The sequence below is a fragment of the Phalacrocorax aristotelis genome, chromosome 5 (genome assembly GCF_949628215.1).
Source record: "Phalacrocorax aristotelis chromosome 5, bGulAri2.1, whole genome shotgun sequence".
NCBI lineage: Eukaryota > Metazoa > Chordata > Aves > Suliformes > Phalacrocoracidae > Phalacrocorax > Phalacrocorax aristotelis.
Genome location: NC_134280.1, coordinates 1,028,331 through 1,041,670, shown reverse-complemented (window position 1 = coordinate 1,041,670; position 13,340 = coordinate 1,028,331). Strand labels below are relative to the sequence as shown.

Below are 13,340 nucleotides of genomic sequence, written 5' to 3'. Positions count from 1 at the left end.
TCTGGTTTTGGAACTAGAATAGAAAAAAAAAGTGTAGTGTAAAACTTAGTAGATAGCCATAACGTTCTTCAGGTTCCTTAACCTGGGGACGTATCTTGGAAATAAGAGGCAAAACCTGACTCCGGGAGTGTTTTGTAGTTTGATTTGGAAAATACTTGTCCAGAGGGTGTGATAATTTTGGAGTAGGTAAAGCAGTACGGTCTGCACCGCTGGTAGATACAGACTCGAATCTGGTTATTAAATTTTCTCATGTATTATTAAAAACAACTTGGGATCTTTTCACTTCTGCCTCTGCTGTATTGTGGTAGAAAATGCACTTGTAAGGCACACAGAAATTATTATAGGTAATCTATGTTTATCCTTTTACTAGATATTCTGATTATATCAGTAGGTTTCTGAAGTGTGAAATATTCCTAGGCATTTGGTTAATGAATTGTGTATTGTTGCTGTTCATTCATGGAACTTGCTCTTTTATTATGTTTGCTTCACTTAACAACAAATTTTGCTTTTCATGTGTTTGATACATCTTTGCCAAATTATTTCTGATTGTATCCATTAATCTTCAGTCACATTTGACAAAAATAAATTACTCTGATCTTTGGAAGTTACTAGTAATAATTAGATTTATTTTTTTTTTTAAGGACATAAAAGTTTCAGGAGTCCAACAGATGTTAAAAATGTATGTTCACCAACAAATAGCACAAAGCACCCCTCAAAGAGGGCTAGGGAAAGGCCCGAGGGATAACTTCTGATGCCGATGATGCTCCCCTCCTTGGCTACGCAGCATCATGCTCTTGCTGTTGGTTTTGGTAGCATTGTCACTGAATTTACTTCACTTTTTGCCTTGCCTGCCTAACTTGAGAATTCTACCAGTGATGGAGGGGGTCTGTTATACAGAAGCTGTAGCTTCTGTAACACAGCGTGTCCTTCCACATATGTTTTATAAGTGAAAGATTGCCATTTACTTGTCCTATGGTGCTTACCTTGGTTGGGTTTTCTTAGGCTAGGTGTTAGAAGTCAGTGGTGGTTGCCTTGTAGGTATGTGCCAAAGGATGTGGCCAGGCTGTTGCCTGTATCTTATAAAAGGCATCTGTTAATCACCTGTTTCCCACAACTTCTCCTTTCACCTAACTTCCATCACATAACTGACATCAGCCCCCTCCATGAAGGAGATGCCACGGGATGTAGCGTAGACACCATTGGGGTATATGGTTTCATGGTGACTTCGGCGAGCTTTCCTGGCCTTCAGAGTAACTGGGACCACAACTTGTGCAACGAATGTGCCACCCTCGTTCCAAGTGTCTGTTAGAATGAGCATTATCACGCTCATTGTAGAGCACTTTGCGTTCTGGAGCTGCGTGACCGTCTGTGAGCCGTGTGGTTATCCCTTCCTTGCGCTAGGCAAACTGTCGATGCCTGCCCACGTCGGGGAACGTACGTGCGTGTGTGGCTTTGAGTGAACGTTTTTCTGAAGTACTTCGTAATATCTTGTAGTGAGTGTTTTGTGCGTCTGCCCTTTGTGTGTGTGTGTAATGTGTAAAAGGAGGATGTCATGTGCTGTATGAGCCCCGCGGTGTCCGCATAGTGAGCTGTAGGTGAAGTTACTTTCTCCCTTTGCTACGCTTCCTAGGTAAGCTACTATATTTTGTATTAAGGCTCAATTATCAAACGATTTCATGTATATGGCAGAATTCTCTGTATGTGTACATCGTGTTCCCTGGTGAGCTCTCCCTGAGCGGTGAGCGTGCCCGCGGCTGGCTCTCTGCTGGTTTCGGGCACCTCTTAAGCAGACTGTAAGTAAGCAGGCGAAGGTGCCAGTTGTCTGCCTCTCTGGTATGCTGCTTAAATTGTTAGTGTGATAGGTTTAGAGCTCTCTGCTGCAAAGAGTTAAAAGTATTCATGAAAATATTCTGTTCCTGCCATGAATACGAACTATAATTTGCTTGAGGGAGCATGGCCCCTATAATGTACTGTAATGCCTTTCTATTGTGAAATATCCAGGTTTTAATGTGCTTCTGTTTAAGTTCTGTTTTGACTTTTCCCTTAGGAAGGAGGCTAAAATTTTTCATTACAATATAGACAGTGCACTACACTTTGAATACAAATTTATCCATGTACGGAGTAATTTTTCTTGTGATTGTCTCTACCCTAGAGAAGTGTCTTTAATGAATTACATACAAATTGTGTAATTTAAGAAGTTAATTTGGTTTTCTGGTAACACAGGACTAAAAACAGCCCTTCTAGAAAGAGATGATTTCTCATCAGGGACCAGCAGCCGGAGTACTAAATTGATCCATGGTGGAGTGAGATATCTTCAGAAGGCCATCATGAAGTTGGATTTTGAGCAGGTAATTGTTTATGCTGGTTGTTAAGCAAAAATTGCTAGTAGACACTTCCGCTATCCCAATTACGTCCAAGTCTCCTTTTTATTTTTTCAGTACTTGATGGTTGTGTTCCACAGCCACTGTACGTAGACAGTGTCTTCTCCAGTTGAGCTTTCCAATGAGGGAAATTTGTGCTGCTGCCTTTTGCTTTTTTACTTTTATGGGCAATCTAATCGCCATGCCTTGTAGACTGCCTTCCTTCCCCGAAAGATACACAGGGACAGGGCTGGCTTCAGAATAAAATGAGCTTCCTACCTGTCACGATCAGAGCTTGGAGCGAGTGGTTGTCCTGTTTGTTTTAGGATGGGGAAAGAAAACTTGGTAAATGAGTGATTATATATGAATGCTTTTATGTATCCTTGTGTTGGTGGAAGCGTGATGTTCTTGCTTTGGGAAATTTGTCTTCTCATTAAAACCTCTCTAACTTAAAGTATGTTTTAATGGTTATAATACTGCTACAGAAATGGTGACTTCCCCAGCTATAGAAATCAGCCTTCCTTTGTGCTAAGGAGCAACTTCATACTGATTGATTTGGAGAAGAACACTTCTGCATTCGCGCCTCGGAGTTAGTATGGGATTTAGCTGTGGGAATCGGCACAGGAGCTGTACCGTGGGCTGAGTTCTAACCCACCCCAGGTGCCTCCTGCCCGTAGTTAGGAGTAACACTGGTTATTGTGCTTTACGTTCAAATGCAGAATTAGTCAACTGACCTGCCAAGGCACCAAAATGAAACCAGTGAAACTTAATTTTGTTGGGAGATATTTTCCTTAACTTTGGAATTTTTCGGCAAATCTCAGCGTGTTTTTTGCAAGGATGGTACAAATTATGCGAGGTATTTGCTCTGATAAACAGTTTCTTTATTAAATGCTGCACATGGAAACAAAACTGAGTAAGGTGGGATTCACATGTACACTTCTATTTTTCAGTACAAGATGGTGAAAGAAGCACTTGAGGAACGCGCAAATCTGCTTGAAATCGCTCCTCACCTTTCAGCTCCTTTGCCGATAATGCTACCTGTTTACAAGTAAGCTCTGCCATATCTCTCCTTTACCGTTGCTTTTGACCAGGTGCCTCTTTCCAAGCACGTCTTTAAACCTGTCACAAGCTGTGTCCTCCAGGAGGTGAGATGCTGCCGTATTGTAGAAGCGTGGAGTTCTCTTACGGCACCAACCGGCCATCGCTGCTGTCTAGGAGCACATCTTGGACTTTAGCTTTTCTGGGCATTTCCACCGCCCCAGTGGGGGGAGGAGGGGAGTCTGCAGCCGGAATGAGCTCATTCCCAGGATGTTACTTGTTCTTTCCAGTACATCCTTGTCGTCAACACGTGCTGTCACGGTGTTCTTAGCAGTGTGCTGCTTAGTCCTTACAGCCACCAGTGTCGGTGCGGTGATTCAGTGCATTTGCCCTCCACAGCACATGGCAGTTTGAGAGAACAGTTTGCTGCTTGTATGAGAAAGAGACTTCCAGCAATTTGGGTTAGGTTTTTAGGTCTGCAAGAACTGTTACTCACTGTAACAGGGTACTTAAAGCAGTGAGGTTTTGCTGAATGATCTTAATGTATGGCTTCATTCCTTTCTTAGTAGAAGGGGCTTGTAAAAGCTGGAGCTCATCTAGGTCAGGGGTCAGCTGCGCTTATTTGGTCCTGTTTGTGCAGGAGGCATTAGTCAAGACGTGCATTTGGGGAACCCTTTCAGCTTGCACATACAGCCTGGTTCTTCCCTCAACACATAGCTTTTAGATCTCACCTTGCACTGAAGTACAAAAAGCCAGTTTGTGATCCTAATTCAAGAGTAAATAAAGCCTTGAATCTGCTTGACTAACTGCAGTGATTCGGTCCATTGAAAACAGTAGTGAACAATGCATGAGTCCTTGCATGTTTGCGTTATATTGTGGTACCACGAATTTGTGTGATGGCACAAAATAAAACCGGTGTAATACAGCACACTGTGTTACTTAATGTGTTCTGTATTGCACTAACAGTGTCTGCAAGCACTGTTAAATTTTTTTTATTTCACTTCATGGGGAATTTTTTTTTTCCCCCCCTGCAGATGGTGGCAGTTGCCATACTACTGGCTTGGCATAAAACTATATGACCTCGTGGCTGGAAGTCAATGTCTGAAAAGTAGTTACGTCCTTAGCAAGTCACGAGCCTTGGAGCTCTTTCCAATGCTACGCAAAGACGAGCTTGTCGGAGCTATTGTCTACTATGACGGTACGTTGCCTTTCTGTGCTTTCACTATCCCACTGTGCTGTGCTTTGGGGGAGCGGGGAAACACAAGTGTTCAACTGTAGGTTATGTACAGTGACTTTCTAAAGGGAAGAACAAGAACTTGAAGGATTCAGCTTGCATCTTAAGCATTAGTTTGGTAGATAAATTGTGTTTTTCTTGACAGTAACTTACTACATGTAGGAGAGAATATATTTGTTTTCTTGGCTAGTAGGTACAGTGATACACGAACACATTCTAGTGTTCTGGTGATTCCCTACGATTTTGCAGCTCTGTGTGATTTTGCTATACACTTCTCAGACTGAACACTTCTGAGGTATCGTAAGTCAAGAAAGCGTGATCATTCCAGTAATGTTAAATGGTTTGCTGTAGCACTTCCACTGTGCAAATAACTTCAGACCCGTCTCGATGGCCTGGCTGCTGGTTTTGCTGCTTGTGCTGGGTTGGATGAGGCTTGGATCAATTACTTGTGTCACCAATAAAGTTGGCTGCTCTGCGAAGACAGCATTCATTGTAATTATAATCAAATGCTAGATTGCTATAAGACATGAATGGTTCCTGTCGGAACCCCTTTAATAAAGGGTTATGAATTAATGAGAGGGAAGAATGTCTCCAGCTCAAGATATTTAATCTGTTGTATGAGCTAGTTTTAGGTACGTTTGTGTATAACAGTTACCCAAAATCAGTGTGAGTGGGAGAAAATAAAGATGCTTTCTGCAAGTCTTTCGATGTTCATTCAAAATAGAATGGTGATTTAATAGAACTCATTGCAATCGCCCAGAGGTAGCAATTTTCACGTTCAGAAGTGTTCGTATGTATTCGCGTTTGGAAGGAGCGTCACTCTTGTTTGTAATATAAGAGTGGATAACCCTTTTTGCCTTGTTCTGTGCAGTAAGTTTAGTAGGAAGTCCCTGGCATGGCTTTATAGCAACAGGTACCGCAGTGGATCTCCTAAGCAAAGCATTTCTTAACTCTGCCCCGTCATTCTCTGCAGATGCACAAGGCAATCTGAAACAAAATTGGTGAGCGTTTAGTTGGCTTACCTGACGAATTACTACCTAGGAACTTTGCTTGTCCAGAATATTAGCGTTTGTGTTGATGTGCACATGTCTTGTGCTTCATCCAAACTGTGGTGTCTCAGTATTTTCACTGTCATGCAGGTTGCATCTGTCAGAACCTCAGTATTTTTTAAATACTGAACTTGTACAAGTTCTAAATGTTGGAAAGTTCACTGCTTAAGTTTGAGTACCAGGATGCACTGTCACAATTGCTTTCTTGAATATTTTTTCTTTGCATCAAACTTCTCTGTTTCATGATGTGTATTTAGTTAGACTGGTACGCCCCCTTCTCCAGTCCTCTTCTGCTTCCCTTCCAAGACAGAAAGTTTTGGTAAAACTTCCTTGGTAGTGGGACCAACTAGGTAATATCAAAATGCCAAATGTGTTCAGGGTAGGGCAAAAAGCCGCTGATTCCTTGCAGGCTTGGCGGAGCCCTCCAAAGCATAAACAGTCTAAATACCGATCTAATTCAGTAGTGGTAGAGTTCTAGTTAGTTTTTACCTAAAGATGTACTTTCTGACCTTCTGGCAGCCAGAAGGGTTCTTCACACAAAATGGATTATAAAGGTAGCTCTTTTCCCTTTTTTAGAACTGCATTTACACTATTCATCAGCTTATCAATGGGGGCTTTTGTACTGGGAAGAAGTAGGAGGGACTCTCAAAACGTACTGGACTCGGTATTTATGAGGCTTCTGGCAAAAGCACGTGTTGGTAATTGCAAGTTGTCTCATACGGAGCCCAGTAGAATGAAAAAAAAAGTATTTGTGCATGAATATATATGTGTAGGTTCTTATTTGGGAGTAGGATGAGATATAAGTAAAAACTAAGTCCATTCTTTCATGTCTGATGGAGACTGCATCTTCTCTGTTATTTCTAAGGTCTAGGGGAAATAAGGTTATTCAGAAGCAAAATTTGTTATGGGATTATGTGATATTTTTTGTATACTGTAACAAGAGCTGCTGTAAATAGCATACATAGAAGTAATTCAGATTTATTTTTTTTCATTATCATAAGCTATCCCTTAGACTGTTTTCAGGGATCCCAGGAGCATGCAGGAAGAACGGAGTGGTTCTTTTAACTGTAATTACACTTCTCATAAGAGCACTATAACTTGAAATCTATTTATAATCTATTGATTTTTTTCACATTAAATAAATAGTTTGGATGTATCACAGCTATTTGCTACTCCAGCATTCTAAAGATACACATTTACAGGATAGCCTTAAAATGAGTCTCCAAGCTTTTTTGACGATTAATTGTTTTAAACAGCGTTGCAATAAATGAAAATTCAGCAACAAGATACCGTGTGGTCCGGTAGTGGGAAGCATCTGTGCAGAAATGCAGCGCAGAGCTTGGTGAGTGACAGAGATGGCTGTGATGGCTTTGCTGCCTTCCCAAGCAACAGGACGCAAACCCACACTCTGCGTATTGGAAACAAAGAAGTGTCAAATAGGGGGAAAAAAAGGAAAGGTACAAAATATTGAGGAGCAGCTTAATGGAGAAAGAGGAGTGTGTAATCCCTCTGTTTAATCATACAAGACGCATAAAATCAGGTAGCTGGCAGAGACCTAACAATTCTCCTTCAGAGGAACAGCTGCAACGCTGGCAGGGCTCTCGGAGACTAATTTGGTGAGAGATATCAAATATAGGCTTCAAGTTTTGCTGCCAGTGGAGCTCCTTGTTCGTGCTACTAAGTCTGGCCTTACTTTGCTTTACTTACAAGACTACAACTTAGCTATGCACATCTTTATGCAGAATTTAGAGAAATAGTGTTTTGCAGTGAAAAAAATAAAAAAACCACACCCTCTCAAAGCTCCACCAAACCTCAATTTCTTAGAAGAATGAAGTGGTTCTGAAGTACTAAAGCATCAAATTTGTGAGTTCATAATATACATTCGGGTGCTCTGAGGCTGCGCCTAATCCAGAATAAAAACTCGCCAGCTGCAGCGTTAAATCAGTTTGTCTGCAGTGCCTCCTCTGTAGGTCAGCCTACGGCCCGCGGTGTAGATGGGCTCACACTGACTGTGCTGTTGTGAGCAGCTTACCTCTGTTCTGTCCACAGGAAATTTGTTTTAAGGCAAAATGTTTCAGCAAGCACACGTTAGATCTTGTAAATTATTATACTTGAATTTTAATGCTATACTTTCGTTCCCTAAATCTGGAGGAGTGGAGGACAGAAGGGAAAGGGAGTTGAACTTACAGTGGAGAAGGGGATGATAAGATTGAATTAAACTCCTTTTAGTTCTTTCAGAGGGATTAGTCATAAAATAGAGCCTTAAATAACGGTGAAAATAAACATGTATATGTCTTAAAGTAGGTCATATCTTTATCTTCTCTGTCCATCCCTTCTCTGTCTTCCCTAAATAATGAATAAATAAATTGGCCTCTGAAGAATGGCATGTCTTAACTGACTCCGTATGTGCGGTTAAATGTAGTTTTATCTCATTTTCTTGCTTTTCTCTCTCCCTGTTTCTGTCATGCTCTTTGTACCCGGAGTTGCTAATAGCACCTGCTAGCCGCATCTCTCTGCTTGGCATGTTGATCACCACCACCGCCAACGGGAAGGATTAAAAACATTCATTATGTAGGTCACTTTTTTATTTGATAAAACCACCTGTCCAGTTATGACTTACTGGTGGCAGTGTTCTTTCGCAAAGGAAGGATCAGGAATGCTCTTTGTTTTGTTTTGTAATTGTTGATCAAAGTAGTGGTGTGTCAAATAATCCATTATTCATGACTGCGTTGTGTTCGGAAATGTTGCTGTGGTCGTCTTAATTACATTTTTAAAATTGTTTATACAGGCAAAAAAAAAAATACGGTACATTATAAATGTTGGAAGTACCAGCAACAGCAAATCACAGACTTTACCAGAGGCTATTCTTGCTCTGTCTCAGCATCAGGAAACTAAAGCATATGTTGGATGTTAGCCTGGGTGTACACAATGTGTCCTATTTATTCAAGGTTTTCTTTGAAGCCACAACTTACAAGTTTGTTTCTTAGGGGTACATGTCAGACTTCATTTAGCATTTGTTGGTATTAGGATACTCCTGAATAGCAAAAAGGCAACATTTTGGGGGAAGAATGTGGCTGCTATCTGAGCAGTGATCTGTCAGTTCCACTTATGTAGCTCAAGGAAAACTGGGGAAGAGGCACTGTGGAGAGCTGGGCTGAGATCTCAAGATCATAGGCAGAATTATTTTAAAGCACTTTAAATGGAAGAATTAATCTCCATTTAAATTATACATAGTTCATTATGTTAAGAACTAGGGAAAACATTACAGCAGAGATCCAACTGGCCAGAATATCTCGATTTAAAGCGTTTATAAATTCTAAGTGGCACAGGTCTTTTTAAGATGCATTATTTTTCTATCTGTAGGTGCTTGCAGACTTTTTTTGTTAACATATTTTGCCTTGCAAAATGAGCCTTTAGTTCTGTAAGAAAAATTTGTGCCCTGGAGTCGGTCATGAATTTAAGATTTTAGGGCTTCGACCCTGTTCTTTGAATTTACTGCGATTTTCTGAAAGCAGGAATTAACACGTACTCCTTCTGTGGCTGTTTTGCCACATCAAGGTATCTGATTTTGTAGAACAAGACATTAAACATTTTTGGTATGCTTGCTGCGATGTAAGTAATTGTTCTTTAGTTTTTGAATTTTCAGTATTTTTGTGTGTATTCTCTCCTGAAATATTTAATATGGAGGTTATTTAAAGGTAGAAGAAGCAGCTTTGGCAGAGGATTTAGCTTCCCTTGTTTACAGCAAACCCCATGAGAAATCCTTCGCAGGCACACATGCACACAGACACACATACGCACAAAAATCAATGCAAAAGAGTAGGGCATTCATTAAGCTGTCAAAAATGGAATAAATGGGGTATTTTTATTTAGGCTTTTGTAGCTATTTTTCCTAGTATTTGAGTGTCCTGAATTATGAAATGTTATAGCTTTATAATTCATATTTGACAAATTAATATTTTGAGAATGTTGAGCTGTAATGGGGGTATTACCCTGCTACAGATGCAGACAACTGTATGACTTTTCCTTCCCTGGATATAAAAACTCTCTGACAGTTTGTCACTGAAAAGACTTTCTATAGGTGAAATACACAGCTAACCATATTTCTTGGTATTTCAAAATTGAAGCTGGGTGAATGAAAGAAGCCTTGCAGGCACACTAACCGCACGTATAACCTGGAAAATGGTATGCGTATTCTCCATATCCCGTTGCTCTCAAATACATTTTGCCCCATGTTCTATATAATAGAGTTGTACGTGAAATCCTGAAGAAAACCGGCAGCCTGCTACGAGAGGGCTTGTAAAGGTAACGCCGGCTGCCTCTAGTGGAATGCACGTAAAATGAAACGCGAGTCTCCGGCCGAACCTATAGAAGCGATGGTGCTTTTCCTTGCTGGCGTTAGTCTAAACACCAGTGGGGATCCGTTCTAAACGGCGCTGCCCGATTCTCGGATACGATCCGCCGGGTCTCTGCCTGCTTGTGGTGCTTCTCGGCGCGTGGTGGCTCGGGTCACGCTGTGCTTTATCCGTTGGAGCTTTTTTTTATTGTTTTCAAAAGGGATAAAATCAATAGCCTAAAATGGCTCGCATCTTTAACCCAGTTTTGCCTCTGTCAAAGGGTGCAGCCGCACGAGCGTCCCCGCAGGAGCGGCCGCTTGCTCCTAACAAAAGGGCTGCTGCGTCCGCAGCCCTCTCCTTCCTTTTGCTGGAGGCGTCCTTCCCAAAAGCATGCAGATGATAACTGCATCTCCTGCTGTACCTGTAACAATTTAATTGTGTAAGTCAGCCCAGTCAAGCATCCCCAGCTCATGACTGGGAGACATGAAATTCATTGTCATTATTGTCCCTGTCATTTTGGATCATTATATCCTGCTGCAGAATTTTCCTCACTCCAGTGCTTTCTTACCTCCAGGAAGCAGGGATTATGGCTGAGGTTGGGGTGGGGGCAGGACTGTGAACTACATTTACCTCAGGGGAGCCACAGATTAAATTGGCTTTGCTCTCTGACTTGCTGGATTCGTCTGTTTGTACGCTGTGGGTTTAAGGTTGGAAATGATGAATATTCTAGTGAATTCTGTGCCTCTCTCTTTTCTTTTTTTAATGCTCGTATAAGCAAAGGATGGGTTTTCTGTCCCTTAAGAAGTGAATGGGGAATAATTCTTCAGATCATGTTACCTGAAAGATTTAAGATTATTCCTGAGCAAAACGACGTTATTTGCACGTTGTGCCACAAACATCTGAGCGTTCCCCAGTGTGTCGTGGCTTTTAGGGGGGAAGACTCCATCGAAGCATGTAACTCCGCTGTAATTTATATGTGCGCATTTTATGTGAACTTAATAGTCGGTCATTAGTTAATATGTACACTGTTCCGTATTGTGGCTTATGGGATGCCTGTACATCTTGCTGCTCCCTCCTCTGCTCCGGTGGCTGTCCCCGTGGTGTTGGGCGTACGGGGCCGGAGCAGCCCCAATCCTCAGGAAGGGCTGGGGAGGTGCACATCACTCATCTTCCTCGCTGCACCCCTCCTCTCACATCGGCAGAGTTCACCTCGCCCAGCGCCTCCCTGCCTGCTTCGGCGCCCAGCTGTGCACTGGGTTTCTCCAGGTGCAGGGGAGAATTAGCAGTCAAAATGCTGATGCTTGACTTGCCCATCGGATGGGGTGGCTGCCTCCGTCAGCGGCAGCCCTGCCTGCTCGGTGCCTGCGGTCCCCTCCAGCTGGCACCCGGCCGCAGCGTGCCACGTCCCCGTCCTCGGGCGCAGCGCCGGCTCCGGCATGCCACTCTGTCCCTCCTGGGATGACGTCTTCCCCGGCTGGTCCCTCCGGCCCCGGCTGGTCGCACAGCGGAGGTGGGCGTCCTGCCCGCTGAACGCGACGCGCAATAGCCGACAAATCCATCGCTACTTTGTTTAGGCTCAAAAAACCAGGTACTGCGGTGTGCAAAGTTTGCCTCAAATCAAAGTTGGCCCCAGACTGAAGCTGTTAGCGTGGGCGTCGGGAGCAGCAGCGAGCCCTGGTGCCACGCGGGAACGCGATAAGCCGTACTGACATCACCACGTTTCTTTCTGGCACGGCCGCAGCAGACCTGCCGTGATGGTTGTTCACGGTGACATTTTAGTGCAGTTTCTGTAAACTGACAGTGACAATGTTTAGTTTCATTTTAACACTGTGCTTTTACTTACACTGACATTGCAATATGATTGTAGTGACAAGTTGAAGGCTGATACAAAAGAAGTGGGAAACAACATAATTATAAAGCAGGAGCACAGAACAGTAATTCCAAATTTTGTCTCTCCCTTGGTGTGCCTGGATATTGTGGCTATTTTTTTCGTATGCGATGTCTTAGTTTCCATAGGGGTTTTAGCTTCTGTACCGTAACTTGGCAGTAGACTTGATTAGACAGAGATGCTCAGGGTTTTGTGATTTTTAATTTGTTTTTTTAAAAGCTTTATGGGCTTCCTGTCTCTTGTGTTCGTTTAAAACTCTGTACGTAAGTTGGAACATATCGTACTTCCATTCCCAAATCTTCATTGTGATCTTGTTTGTTCTCATCCATACGTGCAGTTTGTTTGGTTCCTCCATTCCTTTAAACTTGTCTTATGAAAATAATCTTGAATTCCTTAAGTTCACCTTGTAAAATAGTGGTTGTGTTGCATCTTGGGTGGTCTTCGCAGCTCAAGCTGTGTGCGTTAGGCTTGAGGAGTGTAGCTGTTACTGGTAAATGGGCATTAGTCCTTCCAGACCCTAGAGGAGCAGAACCCAGGGGTCGGATGCCGGCAGTTACCTCTTCACCTCCTCGCTCACAGGAATAGAGAAGTGTATTTCTTGTGGTCTAAGCTGATGCTAAATGGAGGAGGAAAGGGATTATTTAAAATGACTGGTACTGGATTATTTAAACTTGATGTGTCGAATCTCAGTTTGAATGTTAGAATAAATTCACCTGTGAGAAGGCCAAAGCCAAGGCTTTCCTTTCCATTGAAGCTCCTACAGAGAGAGGGGGCTGAAAATATCTACATCTTAGGGCAGAGTTTAAAGAACTAAAATATGGGGGTGGGTGGGGGTTGTTTTGTTTCCCCCCCGCAGTGCAAAGTGCATATTTAGACATGTATCCTTCTTCCCACCTGCTTGGGCCATATTTCAGCAGCACAGATAATACAGTGGAAAGCAGAATTCAAATTCTCCATGATTTCAGTGAACAGTATTAGCAGTCTGGTGTGATATTGCTGTGTCGTTACACGTGGGTGTGATGGAACTGATTAACTGAGTCAGAGCGCTCTTCCCTCTGAAGCAGTCCAAGAACAAATGCGTGCATGCTACGTATCCTAGAAAGTCTGTTAGTTTTCAGGGAGCTTTTGACTTGACCTAGGTTTCATGTGATTCAGAGAGAAAGAAATAGTTCAGGTCTGAGGGTATTTTTCATGACTTGTGACTCACGAGTCAAATTTGATGTTTACCTCTGAACTTATTCTACTTATGTTTGGGGAAAAGAACTTGCCGAGTTCTTTCTCAGAGAAGTCTGGAACAATTTTGAGTCACTCCAGCTGATTCATAATGCCTAAACTTGAATATAACCCATTTCCGTATGTACAACAGATGTTGAGTTCCTGTTTTAATGCTTGTAATAAAACTGTTCATGCAATTAAGCACTTATTTCAAAATTC

The 13,340-nt window shown here is 42.4% G+C and overlaps 1 protein-coding gene across 2 annotated transcripts in view; it reads left to right on the top strand.

Moving 5' to 3' along the window:
* Positions 1-13,340, top strand: part of GPD2 (glycerol-3-phosphate dehydrogenase 2) — a 61,418-nt gene that overhangs the window by 23,197 nt on the left and 24,881 nt on the right. For both annotated transcript variants that reach the window (XM_075092708.1, XM_075092707.1), the window contains exons 4-6: positions 2,224-2,348; positions 3,311-3,408; positions 4,433-4,596. In XM_075092708.1, the coding sequence (XP_074948809.1) occupies positions 2,224-2,348; positions 3,311-3,408; positions 4,433-4,596 (387 nt within the window). The remainder of the gene's footprint in view (positions 1-2,223; positions 2,349-3,310; positions 3,409-4,432; positions 4,597-13,340) is intronic.